General features: G+C 32.2%; 1 protein-coding gene across 12 annotated transcripts in view; it reads left to right on the top strand.

Moving 5' to 3' along the window:
- The window catches only part of pou2f2a (POU class 2 homeobox 2a), a 104,175-nt gene that overhangs the window by 74,984 nt on the left and 16,138 nt on the right, over nt 1-13,053 (top strand). For 8 of the 12 annotated variants that reach the window (XM_087295333.1, XM_087295329.1, XM_087295332.1 and 5 more), the window contains 6 exons: nt 2,386-2,454; nt 3,039-3,073; nt 6,131-6,187; nt 7,768-7,881; nt 9,819-10,055; nt 11,631-11,742. In XM_087295333.1, the coding sequence (XP_087151459.1) occupies nt 2,386-2,454; nt 3,039-3,073; nt 6,131-6,187; nt 7,768-7,881; nt 9,819-10,055; nt 11,631-11,742 (624 nt within the window). Of the gene's footprint in view, nt 1-2,385; nt 2,455-3,038; nt 3,074-6,130; nt 6,188-6,332; nt 6,499-7,767; nt 7,882-9,818; nt 10,056-11,630; nt 11,743-13,053 lie in introns of those variants that run through there. The other 4 variants (XM_087295339.1, XM_087295336.1, XM_087295338.1 and 1 more) reach the window with 1 other exon arrangement.

The raw sequence follows: 13,053 nt of genomic DNA, 5'->3' as shown, positions 1-13,053 counted from the left end.
ATATTATATTATATTATATTATATTGTATTATATTATGTTATATTATATTGTGGTTTTGTAATTAAAGATCTAATAGTTTTGGAGCTTATGTTATATTAAATTATTTTGTATTATATTTTACTATATTATATTAAATTTATTATGTTACGTAAGCTTTATTATTTTAAGCTTAGTTTTATTGTGAGTTACAAATAATTAAGCTTCATTTTGTTGTTATTACAATAGTAAATGCATTAAATTTGTACTGACACATTAAAATAAATGTTATATTATGATAATTTTATATTATATTTACCTTTTATTATGTTATTTAAGCTTATTTTTATTATGAGTTACACATAATTAGGCATAGTTTTGTTGTTATTACTAAAATAAATGCATCAAATTTGTACTCACACACTGTAAAATAAATGTTACATTATGATTATATAATGTTGTTTTATGATTATATTTATCTTTATTATGTTATGTAAGCTTAGTTTTATTGTAAGTTACATTTAATTATGCATATTTCATTTGGTATTACTATAATAAATGCATCCAGTTTGTACCGACACTGTCAGATAAATGCTATGTTGTATTATGATTACATTATATTGTTCTCTTATGTAAGCTTAGTTTTATTGTGAGTTACATATAATTATGCACATTTTTTTTGTTATTACTATAATAAATGCATCACATTTGTACGGACACTCAAATAAGTGGCTGTGTTATATTTAAATTCAGGTTAAAACAAAATAAATTTATAGATTTCATTATTTACTTAGTAATTAGTATATTAAAATAATTATTTGTTCAGATGATTCTGTCAGAAAATAGCTGCCTATTTAAAATATTATAGTTGTGTTTTAACTATTTAATAACATGCTTATTTAATGATCATATATATATATATATATATATATATATATATATATATATATATATATATATATATATATATATATATATATATATATATATATATATAGTCATGTTTAAGTATATTTTTAAAGTTAAATAAATATTTTGGATGATTTATTTGACGTACTGTACTTGATTGATTTGAAGAATTGATTTAATTGTATTATAGATGCATTTTTAAAACAATTGTATGTATATTTATATTATGCTAGCTTAATAGTTATCAATATAAACAATTATTCATATTATTAGGTATTATCATGCACTGGATAGGACCATGGACTAAAATGTTAAGACAAATCTTGTGATAAAGTGCCTTTGCTATAAATATTTATTTTATTTTATGTAATTGTTTTATATTATGTCAGAAAATCAGGCTATTTGAATATTATAGTTGCATTTTAACTATTTAATAGCATGCTTATTTAAAAATAATACATGTACTTATTTGTTAGTATATTTAAAAAAGTTAAATCAATAGTTTAGATGATTTTTTAAAATATTGTGACATTATTTCCTTGATTGATTTAAGGAATTGATTTAATTGTTTAATTGATGCATTTGCGTTAATAATATCACGATCTATATTATGCTAGCTTAATAATTATTAATATAAACAGTTACTCATGTTAGGATGTATTATAATAAACTGGATAGAACCATGGACTTAAATGTTAAGACAAATTCTGTGATAGTGTCTTTGCTGTAACTTTTTCTTGTTAAATAATGGATTTTACAGTTCTGCACAGTTATTTTTTACATTTAAAAAATATATACTTTACATTTTACATCCATTTTTTTAATAGTTTTCAGTGATGTCCCGATGATTCTGTAAGAAAAGATCAGACTATTTGCAATATTACTTGCTTGTTATAGTTGTGTTTTGGTCTTTTAAATGTAATATATTTGCTTATTTACTACTAATATATTTAATAATGTGGCATAATATGTTAATTTAATATAAAAATATTTATAATATTATAATATATTTTTTAAAATAATAATAATCTCAAATTTAAAATTAATATGAGTACCCTAAATAGTTTAAGTGAATTGTTAAAAGGCAAACAGGTAAAAAAAAAAATGTATCCCTCTTTTTGTTGTTGGATCCTTCATTTAAATTATAATCGATATTAAAACTTCATGAATTTGTATTTCTTTTTCCTTTTAACTGGTCTCAAAGTGTGCTAATAGTTGCACAAAATGTTTAAACGCTTAATTCAGATACCAAAAACAGTGTTATGTTTGTAGTGTATAATTTTTTTTGACCGAAAATGGGTCGAGAAATGACAACACCAGAATGAAAAACAAAGGTTTCAGCAGCTACTATACACCTTCACATATAAACCGTGAATCTTGAGGATGGAAACAGAGTATCTGTCAGCTTCTCTTTCATGTGGTTGATGATACAAACGTGATTAATTAAAAAAATCCAAACATAAGATGTGTTTTCAGTCAGTTTTTTCTCTCTGTTTCAGTCGATATCAGGATGTCTAAAGCTATGGAGGATGACAAGATGGGAACTGAACTTCCAGTGGACAGTACAGGTAAAAATAACTATTCTTTTAATTACACTTAGAGCTTTTACATTCAATAAATACACAGTCAATCAAATTATAATGTGCATTGCCTACACAATCAATGGTATGCAATGTTACAATCAATATTTAGAGGTTTACTTGAATGCATTGGGTGTTATTGTAAATCTATGATTCATGAATATTCCTAGATGTGCATTTGTGTGTGTGTGTGTGTGTGTGTGTGTGTGTGTGTGTGTGTGTGTGTGTGTGTGGAATTGTGATAAGATTGTGTATTGTAGTAATTCTCACATTTTCCACTCGGTCTGAATCACACACACAGAACATTTTAGTCAGCTGTGGCCCCAATCTGATCCACATACACACACACACACACACACACACAGCATACAGTAACCCAGGTTAAACGCTCCATGGTATTCCAATAATGCAATGCCTCTGGCTAACCAGACCATGCTTTTGTTGATGTGAGGGCTGCAGCCTGAGGCACTATTCTGACCCGATGTGTCCTTGTGTGTGTGTGTGTGTGTGTGTGTGTGTGTGTGTGTGTGTGTGTGTGTGTGTGTGTGTGTGTGTGTGTGTGTGTTTCACAGACTCTGAGAGGAACAGTCCAGAGGCCAGCGATCAGGTGAGTGAACAGCTTTCTGCGCAAACTTTGTGTTAGCGCTTCGGTGTCGATGACTGAGTTGTACAGTAAAAATAATCTACAGAAAAAAAAGAGGCTCGGAAAAACGTGGACTTGAGGTTCGATTTTGAGGGAAAACAAATATTACAGATATTTGTCCCACTGTATAATAGATGCCCTTGAATAATAACCACCAATGTTCAATATACTGTACTTTACATGTGTACAATATACATATATAGTCGAAGTCAGAATTATTTGCCCCCCTGTTAATTTTTTCCCTCAATTTCTGTTTAACGGAGGGAAGATTTTTTTTTCAACACATTTCTAATCATAATAGTTTTAATAACTCATCTTTAATAACTAGTTTATTTTATCTTTGCCATGATGACAGTAAATTATATTTGACTAGATATTTTTCAAGACATTTCTATACATCCTAAAGAGACATTTAAAGGCTGAACTAGGTTAATTATAGCTTATAATAACTTTATACGAAGTGTCTTTAAATCCATTTTTAAAAACGCACTAAACGTACTAAAGTGGATCCTAAATAGTTAGTATATTTGCCTGAACGCTAAAACCAATTATGTACGCAGCTAATAAAATATTCAATTCTTTTTGCCGCATACATAACCAGAATAGTGCAACTCTTTCTTTGAAACAACGATTAACCGCTTTATTTGTCATTTGCAAATGTCGTCCCGGGTGGATTTAGGGGCAGTCCCGGGGCTAACATGTTCATTGTTCCTCTTTGATGCCTGCTGCTTGCTGCAGTAACAGAATGGATAGATGCAGAGATAGATGAAGAGGTGAAAAGTTGAAGCTACACTATTGTTAGCTACATTAAGTCTCTGTTGATTAAATGTTGAACATGGTGCATTAACATAATTTAGTTTTTGGGAATAAAAAAAAAAGAAATTTACTTATGCATCATAAGAACCATATTTGGTTCTTTGAGAACATTTCAGTCAACATTTCCACAAAAAAACCCAATAATAATAATAAAAAAAAAACAATATGGGTACATTATGGATTATTCATTCATGCATTCTTTTTCCTTCGGCTTAGTCCCTTTATATTTATCAGGGGTCACCAGAGCAGAATGAACCGCCAACTTATCCAGCATATGTTTTACACAGCGGATACCCTTCCAGCTGCAACCCAGTACTGGGAAACACCTACACACACGGATTTACACTCATACTCTACGACCAATTTAGTTAATTCAATTCACATAAAGCGCATGTGTTTGGACTGTTGGGGGAAACCAGAGCACCTGGAGGAAGCCCACGCCAACACGGGGAGAACATGCAAACTCCACACAGAAATGCCAACTGGCCCAGCTGGGACTCGAAACACTGACATTCTTGCTGTGGGGCGACAGTGCTAACCACTAAGCTGTCGTGTTGCTCTCATTATAGATTATTTTCATACAAATAAAATAAATAATAAAAAAATGTAAATAATCAACAATGAAATCAGAAAACTTTTGTCTAATAAAAGGCTTCCATGACTATTATAGGTTCTACATGGTTACAAATAAAGAATGTTTTTGTTTTTTTTTTTGCTTTTTTGTTTTTGTTAAAGTGTATTTATTACATCAGGTTTTTTAGTTCATCTTAATAGTGCGAATATTATAAAAACTATTTTCAGTTGAGGACAAAGTTATTAGCCCTCCTGGGAATTTTCTGTACGCTATTCCCTTAAGTAAAAATTTTCACAGTATTCCTTATATGTTTATCATGCTTGGAATAAAATATATATTTTCTAAAAGTTTATTTAAAAAAATTTTTTTTTAAAGATTTTTTTTTTCGATTGGCTACAGAGCAAACCATTATTATCCAATGACTTGCCTAGTTACCCTAACTTGCCTAATTAACCTAGTTAAGCCTTTAAGGGTTTACTCGTACTAGGCTATCCAAACCGTACCCCCATTTCCCTGTTCGTTTGACAAGTGTGAGTGCTCCGAATCAGGCGCAGACGTGATTCAGTTGGGCAGCCCTGGACTGGTTGAAAGAGGTGTGCCAGAGCACAGTTTGGTTGGGATTTTAGCACGGTACGCTTGTAGCATGAGTGCAAAGTGCACCTGAGTGCGAAACTGAAGATGCCACGTCACTTTTAAGGGACTGTTTCATATGGATTTATTTATCATTCTTACTTTTCAATGAACGCAAACTCTTATAGTTTATCAAAGATACAAACCCTTCAGCAGACCTCCTAATAAATGAAGCACGAGGACTTTTATGAACATTTATGAGCATCAAAAGTGATGAATCTGTTCAACAAAAGATTTGTGACTGTGAGTGTGTCACTGTCTATCAAATGCTTTAACATAACCCAATATTACTAAAGCAATCTCCTCGGGTCTCTCTCGGGACAGCATTCCAAACAAGTATTAATCGTGAGCTAAGTGTGAATTCTTGAAAAGAGAATTTAAATATTCACAGGAGGGATAATAATGTTGTCTTCAACTGTAAGCTACAAGTCCTATGAACAGAATCTGCAGATTTCCACAGATTTTTTAGCCCATTAAGTCTATTTTATTATTATTATTAATTATTATTTATATTATTATTATTATTTGTGTAAATATATGTAAATATATTTATTCAGTTTTTCAATTAATTTCAGTAATATGATTGACTAATATAAAGATGTTCACAAGAAGTTCACAAGTTTTTATAATAGTTTTTAAAGTAATTATTTCTCTCTTTTAGTAGAGATATTATATGAGAGACTTGCTTTGTTTACCAATAAAGTGAATCTAATGGGATTTGCATTGTAATCATTAAATAAAAGTAAAAAAGTATTATTTTTTATTTCATATATTATGTTTTTTGTTACGATACTCCCAAAATCATTCCGCATAAATCCGCAGATTTTTACAAAATTCTGCGCAGAAATAGCAAAAAATGTCCGCAGATTCTGTCTGGCCCTAACAATGACCTGCAGCTGAACATGTTTAATCTTTAAGGACTTTTAATTGCTTAAAAATAACCAATCACCATTTTAAACCATAATATAAAGTGACATCTTATTCTCTTTCATTTCTTTCAGACCCAGCCAATGAAAACAAGTCCTTTCTGCCTTTCCCCTGCACCCAGCAACACAAAGGTATGTGTGTGGATGCCTTCTGTGCGTGTGTGCAGATGCCTAATCCTTTTATAACGCGGATACCTTCAGGCAGTTCTATGTTAACAGTACAATATGCAAATAAGCATTCTTTGGTCCATTTCTTCTGCATTCCTTACAAGATGCCACTGTAGATGCAAGAGAGAGAGAGAAAGAGTGAAAGTATTAAAAGAGACAGAGAGATCAGAAGTGAGGTCAGAAAAGAAGGATTGAGGGATCGGATGACGCAGTTAGTAGATGGATTATTATTAAAATGATGAAGCCAGATTAATTGCTGCACTTCTGCTGAATCCGTGAGTAATTACATGAATGAGTGTGTTTGTGTGTGTGTGTTTGCTTTTGGACAGGTTTGTTTGTTTGCAAACTGGTAATGAAGCTAAGATACTATTGATTTAATACAGCATTAATTATTTGTAGTATTTAACACATTTTTAATGGGAATGATTGTATAAACATTGAATATGCAAAATATTATGATTATAATTAAGATGGGCATTTCTTATATGTAGCTTAATGCATTAATGTGTGGGTTTAATGTTGTCAGGGATACTATATGCTGAATTATATGGTATAGGAATAGTTTTAACTTTATCGTTTGTACATTTTACAAAAAAAAAAAGGTAAAGAAACCGCACTTAACACAAATAATTAAACATAAAATGTAGATTCCTCTCGCTATCAGCTATTTGATATCCCACCGTGTCCAATTATTGGTTTATTTGGGGTTCTTCTGCCCGACCACACTTTACCCTCTCATTTTGTAGACTTTGTAGCCGTCTTAACCCTTCTGGCTAGGCGATTAATTCTTGTGATCTGGAAGAGCCCTCACCCCCCTTCTCACACTTGTTGGACAAGAAATGTTCTTTATTTTATGAAATTAGAAAAAATTAGGTACTTTCTTCACCAACCTAGCACTATTTTTATTAAATTGTGGGAACCCCTTCGCAAACATGTCCAAGATTAGACTTGTTTTTTCTGTATATATGATTGCACTAGTGTTGTTTTTTTATTATTATTATTGTTTAATAAAATGTATTTATTTATTTATTTTATCTTATTATTTATTTATTATTATTTTTTGCTCAAAATACTCTTCAGTGTATTTGCTTATATTTATGTTTTTGTATATTTTTGTAATTTTTCACAATGTATAAATAAAACATAAAAAACAACAAAACATTTTGAAAATTAAACATTAAATAGTATTTATTTACATATAATATCTCTGTTCTTTGTTTTATTTACTCATTTATAATGTATTGTTTCATACTGTAGTCCACTAAAGCTAAATAGATTTTTAAAATAAAAACATAAATAGTTGTCAAGAAAATGTGTGTCTAAATCATAAATAATAATATTAATCAAAATTAATATTTCACAAATAAATACTTAGGGTAATATTTAAATGAAACTGTAAAAGAATGTTCAGACTTCTAATAAAAACTACTGTGTGTTTGTTTGTATGTGAGTAGAGCACAATGTACAACTACTACACAAAAAGTACGATATGATATTATGATTGTATATGTGTTCTTCTTATGTGTGTGTTTGTGTGTCTGTAGGTGAAAGGAGAGGAAGCCGCTGAGATGACCAGTGTTCACGCTCCTCCACCTCCTCCAGCTCAGCCGGCTCTGCCACACACACAGCTCATGCTGGCAGGCAGTCAACTCGCTGGGGTAAGAACACACACAAACACACTTATGAGCTCTCTCTCACACACACCTATGAGCTCTCTCTCTCTCACACACACAGGTATGAGTGGCCACATACATACCAGTACATTTATGTATGAGCACAAGAATGCACACACACAGGATTACATGTGAAGACAGACAAAAAAAATGAAAACCGTAATAAGCATTTTGGAAAACAGGATTAGATTAACTTAAAATACTGATTATTAAATTATTCTTGATCAAATGTAAAATTCATTAACAGTGTATGAGTAAATATGATTTCAGTTTTTTGTGTATGGCATACATTATTGACTTTTGCAGTAATGAAGGCCTTTAAAATAATTTCATTTTTTACAAATAAATAATAATTGATTTTATTATTTTTAAATCAATAATACATTTATTACAAATCACAAATTAATCACATATCAAAGGAAGTGCACAAAGGTCTCTCTCACACACATACACACTATACTGTAATGTAATGTGTATTTATAAAGCGCAAAACAACAGTTACCATTTCGAGCTCCTTTACGGGACTCGACACTTGTAAACACTCACCCCAACGGGCTCGCGACTCTCAGCACCACCAACACTCGTCAAAGATACCAAGCCGACCAATCACAAAGCTTGTGCTACGCGATGCTGCGCCGTGTAGTTTCATTTTTTGAGAGGTGCATGTTGATGTCAGCCACGTGAGGGCTGTGTGACCATGTGAATGCTACACCGGACCATACACTTGTGCTTGATGCAGAAGTATAAACCAGCCTCAACCCATCCAAGCGCACACAAACACTCAGATCAGTGTAATTTAATGGATGCCAATGGGTCAAAAACAATCACCGACATAACAAAGGGGGAGTCAATTTTAGTGTATTGTTGAGTTGAAAAATGTTGATTTCAACAAAAAATGTTTGTTGAAAAATTTCAAGATAAGATTTGTCACCAAAAAAGGAACAGAAAAAGTTATGGCCAAATTAAGACTCAAAATCACCACAGTAGATGAGAGTAGATGAGAACATCCTAACAGCACATAATGGGTTTAAAACATTACTGTGAATATAGATCTAAATCTATTTTTGGTCACATGTTTGCAAATGCTATATATATATTAGAGAAGTAGAGACAATTAGAGAATGACAATCAGTTTTAAATCACTTTTATGTTAAATTTGTTTTGGTTTAACATCACTACTTTTTTTTCTTTTTTTTAGTTCAGCTCTCAGACTAAACTGTTTCAGGAATTTCAATACAAAAGGAAAAAATGGCTTTTATTTAGGTTTTGTTACATTAATATTTTATTAATATTTCTTTGCAGCCATATCCTGTACAGTTTGGGGGTCGTTTCGAACTAAAATGGTCCTGTGGTCCACTACAGTGGATATGCTAATTAAAAACAAAAACGACAACAAAAATGTAAAAACTTTAAATTGTAGAATCTTTTTTTGACCCAAAGGATGTAGAAAATAACAGAAACAAAAAAATAATAATTTTTTTGGGGTTTTCAGGAGGATATACAGTACTGTGCAAAAGTCTTAGTCCACTAGTATTTTCACCCCCAAAAAAGGTTTAAAGTTAATTATTATTAATAAATAATTAATATTAATAAATAAATATTATTGTAGAATGTCAATATAGAACTAACCAAATTTAAACCTTTTTTTTTTGTGAAGACTATACACATTTTATTTTATATTTGATACAATTATTTATATGAAGGACAATAAATACAGATATTAATCTCTTTGGCTTTCTTTCTCTTTCGCTTCACGTTTCTGTTAACCAAATCCACCTGCCTGCTTCTGGTTGATTGTAAACATAACCATGCTAATCTCAGATCCTGCTTGCTTAGGCAAGGGTCTGCTGTGCTGCTTTTGGTGACTGTTCTTCTTTCCTTCTTTTTTCTTCACCCATTGCTCCCGTCTGCGCTGCTTTCAGCTGGCCGCTCTCCTCCCGGCGCAGCAGCAGTTGTTGTTGCAGCAGGCTCAAGCGCAGCTCTTAGCCGCAGCCGTGCAGCAGTCCAACGCTGCGCATGCCGCCCACGCAGCCGCCGCAGCCAATCAGCAGCAGTCGCAGCAGCAGGCCAATCAGGCTGCAGCACAAGCCCAGTCTCAAGCCAAAGCTGAGCAAGCACCGCCTCCGCTGCTGTCACAGCCCATCCAGCTCACTGCCCAGGTATCCGAAAAAGAGTCCTTCATATCAACTCAAGCAGCATTTCTGGTCAGATGTGACGTCGCATGCAGTTGGTTATGAACAGAAAATGATTGCAATTTGCTGTTCTTCCATTATTGTGAATTTAAATTCAAGTTATTAGCCCACCTGGGATTTTTTTCTGTTTTATAGTGCTGTTTTATAGAGAGATTCTTTTTTTTTTCAAAGCAGTTTTAATTAGTGTTGGGCAATGATTAACTACATCCAAAATAAAAGTTTGTTTTGACATAATAAACAGTTAAAGTCAGAATTATTAGCCCCCTGTCTATTTTTTCCCCGTTTTCTGCAGATTTTCTCAACACATTTCTAAACATAATAGTTTTAATAACTCATCTCTAATAACTGATTTATTTTATCTTTGTCATGACGACAGTAAACAATATTTGACTAGATATTTTTCAAGACACTTTTATACAGCTTAAAGTGACATTTAAAGGCTTAACTAGGTTAATTGGGTTAACTAAGCAGGTTAGGGTACTAATAATATTGACCTAAAAATAGTTTTTAAAACAATAAAAAACTGCTTTTAATCCAGCCGAAATAAAACAAATAAGACTAAAAATATTATCAGACATACTGTGAACATTTCCTTGCTCTGTTCAAAAATCAAAGGGGGACTAATAATTCTGACTTTAACTGTACGTAAGTACACACACATATATTATGTCAAAACTAACTGCTGGTTGTGATTAATCACGATTAATTATTTATCAGCACTAGTTTAATAACTAATTTGTTTTGTCTTTGCCATGATGACAGTACATATTACAAAAAAAAAGATTCTAGTTATTTTTAGAACCCATAAGGGGGCTAATAATATTGACCTTAAATTTGTTTATTTATTTTTTTATTTAAGCAGGTGTACTGTAATAGACAGGATAATATATTAACAGAATTAATGGTGTTCAATTTTAAATTCTGCACTAAAGCAGCTCTAAATTCTCATTCAGTAAATTATTTGATTCGTTAATATAAAATAAGATATTTCTAAAAAAATGTGTGTGTATGTATGTATGTATGTATGAATGTATATATATATATATATATATATATATATATATATATATATATATATGTGTGTGTGTGTGTGTGTGTGTGTGTGTGTGTGTGTGTGTGTTTGGTGTGTGTGTGTGTGTGTATAGATGTATAAATTATTCTAGAGTTTTATTTTATGTAAATTTATTTAACAATGTTATTTTAGTGTTTGATATTATTTTGTAATTTATTTACTACATTAATTTTTAATACATTTTTTATTATAATTTAAGTCTTAATTATTTAGCTATTTTTATCATTATTTTTTTTTTATTGAACTACTTACTGAAAATGTGAAATATTTTTACTAAACCACTAACTAGCTTAAGCTGACCACGGCTTTGGAAAATTATTTGTAAAAGTCATTCATGTGCACAGTGTAAAATGAGCCTAGGAGTTAAGGTTCAATTAACCCAGTATAAACACCAAGAGTACAATGCAAACACAACTTGACTGTGATATTTTTCATGCTAATGCTGTGTGTGTGTGTGTGTGTCTATGAAGGACATTCAGCAGTTGTTGCAGTTGCAGCAGTTGGTCCTGATGCCTGGTCATCCTCTGCAGTCTCCGGCTCAGTTCCTGCTGCCTCAAGCCCAGGCACAGCAGGGTCAGCAAGGTACACCTTCATACTGTTCGCATACTGTTTAAATCTGCTATTGAGACCTGCTTCGCTTATTCTGATATCAAGCAGACGCTTAAACTTGGTGATTTGATCCTCTTTTAACCTCTGCAAATTCCCTCAGTAAACAGAGAGTTCGTCTGCAAAGGCTATCTGATCTCAATTGACCACATGAGTGTTTATTTACACTGTGAAAGTAATCTGATCTGAAGCATTTTCAACTACTTCTGGAGGCTCAAAATATTATTATTTCTATAACATAGCAAGTACATATTGGGCCACAAAGAATGTAGAGATTAAATGTACCTCCCAAAAAACACTCTCTCTCTCTCTCTGGAGCATGCGCTCTTTTTGTTGGGAGCGCTATATTGTTAGACCGCCTGCTCCCGTTCAAATTACACCAGTTACCAACCGATATTGCGTTTTAGTTGAAAATTTATTCCCTCGCCGCAAGAAAACTGGTCGGGTCCCGTGGCTCACACTGTACAGCCGCGGAAATGCAGACCTCAAATTTGAAGCAAGCAACTCATTGATTTGTAGAGCAATGCAAAAGTAAACATATATTATCCTATTGAGTGTTTAAAGCACAAAGTTTCTATTGCGTGTTTGAAGAAAGTGACTACTGTACATACCCAGCAGGCCCAGGACGTAAGCAGGGGACTTGAGTTTTAGGTGGAAATGAAATTTGGATGACGTCAGAACCCAACGTCGGACAGATGTTAGATTTTGGTCACTTTCAACACAACCTAAAAACAACCAAATGTCAACGTCTAATGATGTTACAGTTGTGTGAATGTTACCACTATGACGTCTATCAGACGTTGGATTTTGGTTGCCATACCTGTCAAATAAATGTCAGTACTTAACGTCAATATGACGTTGGTTTAAGATGTTGGCTCAATGTTGGATTTTGGTCACTTTCCAACACAACCTAAAATCAACGTAAAATCAACATCATTTGATGTCAAATTACGGACATCAAAACTGGACGTCTGAATAATGTTGTCCTTAAAACGTAAAATCAACATCATTTGATGTCAAATTACGGACATCAAAACTGGACGTCTGAATAACCTGACATCCCAACCTAAATCTACTCATATATTAACGTCTTATGTCCTGCTGGATATAGTGGGATAAGTATGTTACTACAGGTGATTTGTACAGTCCACTCACTATGTAGCACACTCAGAATTGCGATTGTTATCAGAATGACAAAAATGTTGTAATTTCAGGTTTAAATGGGCATTATTTTATCAGTGGTTCTGTATGCTCTGTTCCTGTGCATTTATTGCATTTATTTCAATT

This window comes from Danio rerio, chromosome 19 (genome assembly GCF_052040795.2).
Source record: "Danio rerio strain M-AB ecotype USA chromosome 19, GRCz13ab, whole genome shotgun sequence".
In the NCBI taxonomy this organism is placed as follows: domain Eukaryota; kingdom Metazoa; phylum Chordata; class Actinopteri; order Cypriniformes; family Danionidae; genus Danio; species Danio rerio.
The sequence above is the reverse complement of the archived record's forward strand: the minus strand, read 5'-3'. Positions and strand labels throughout refer to the sequence as shown.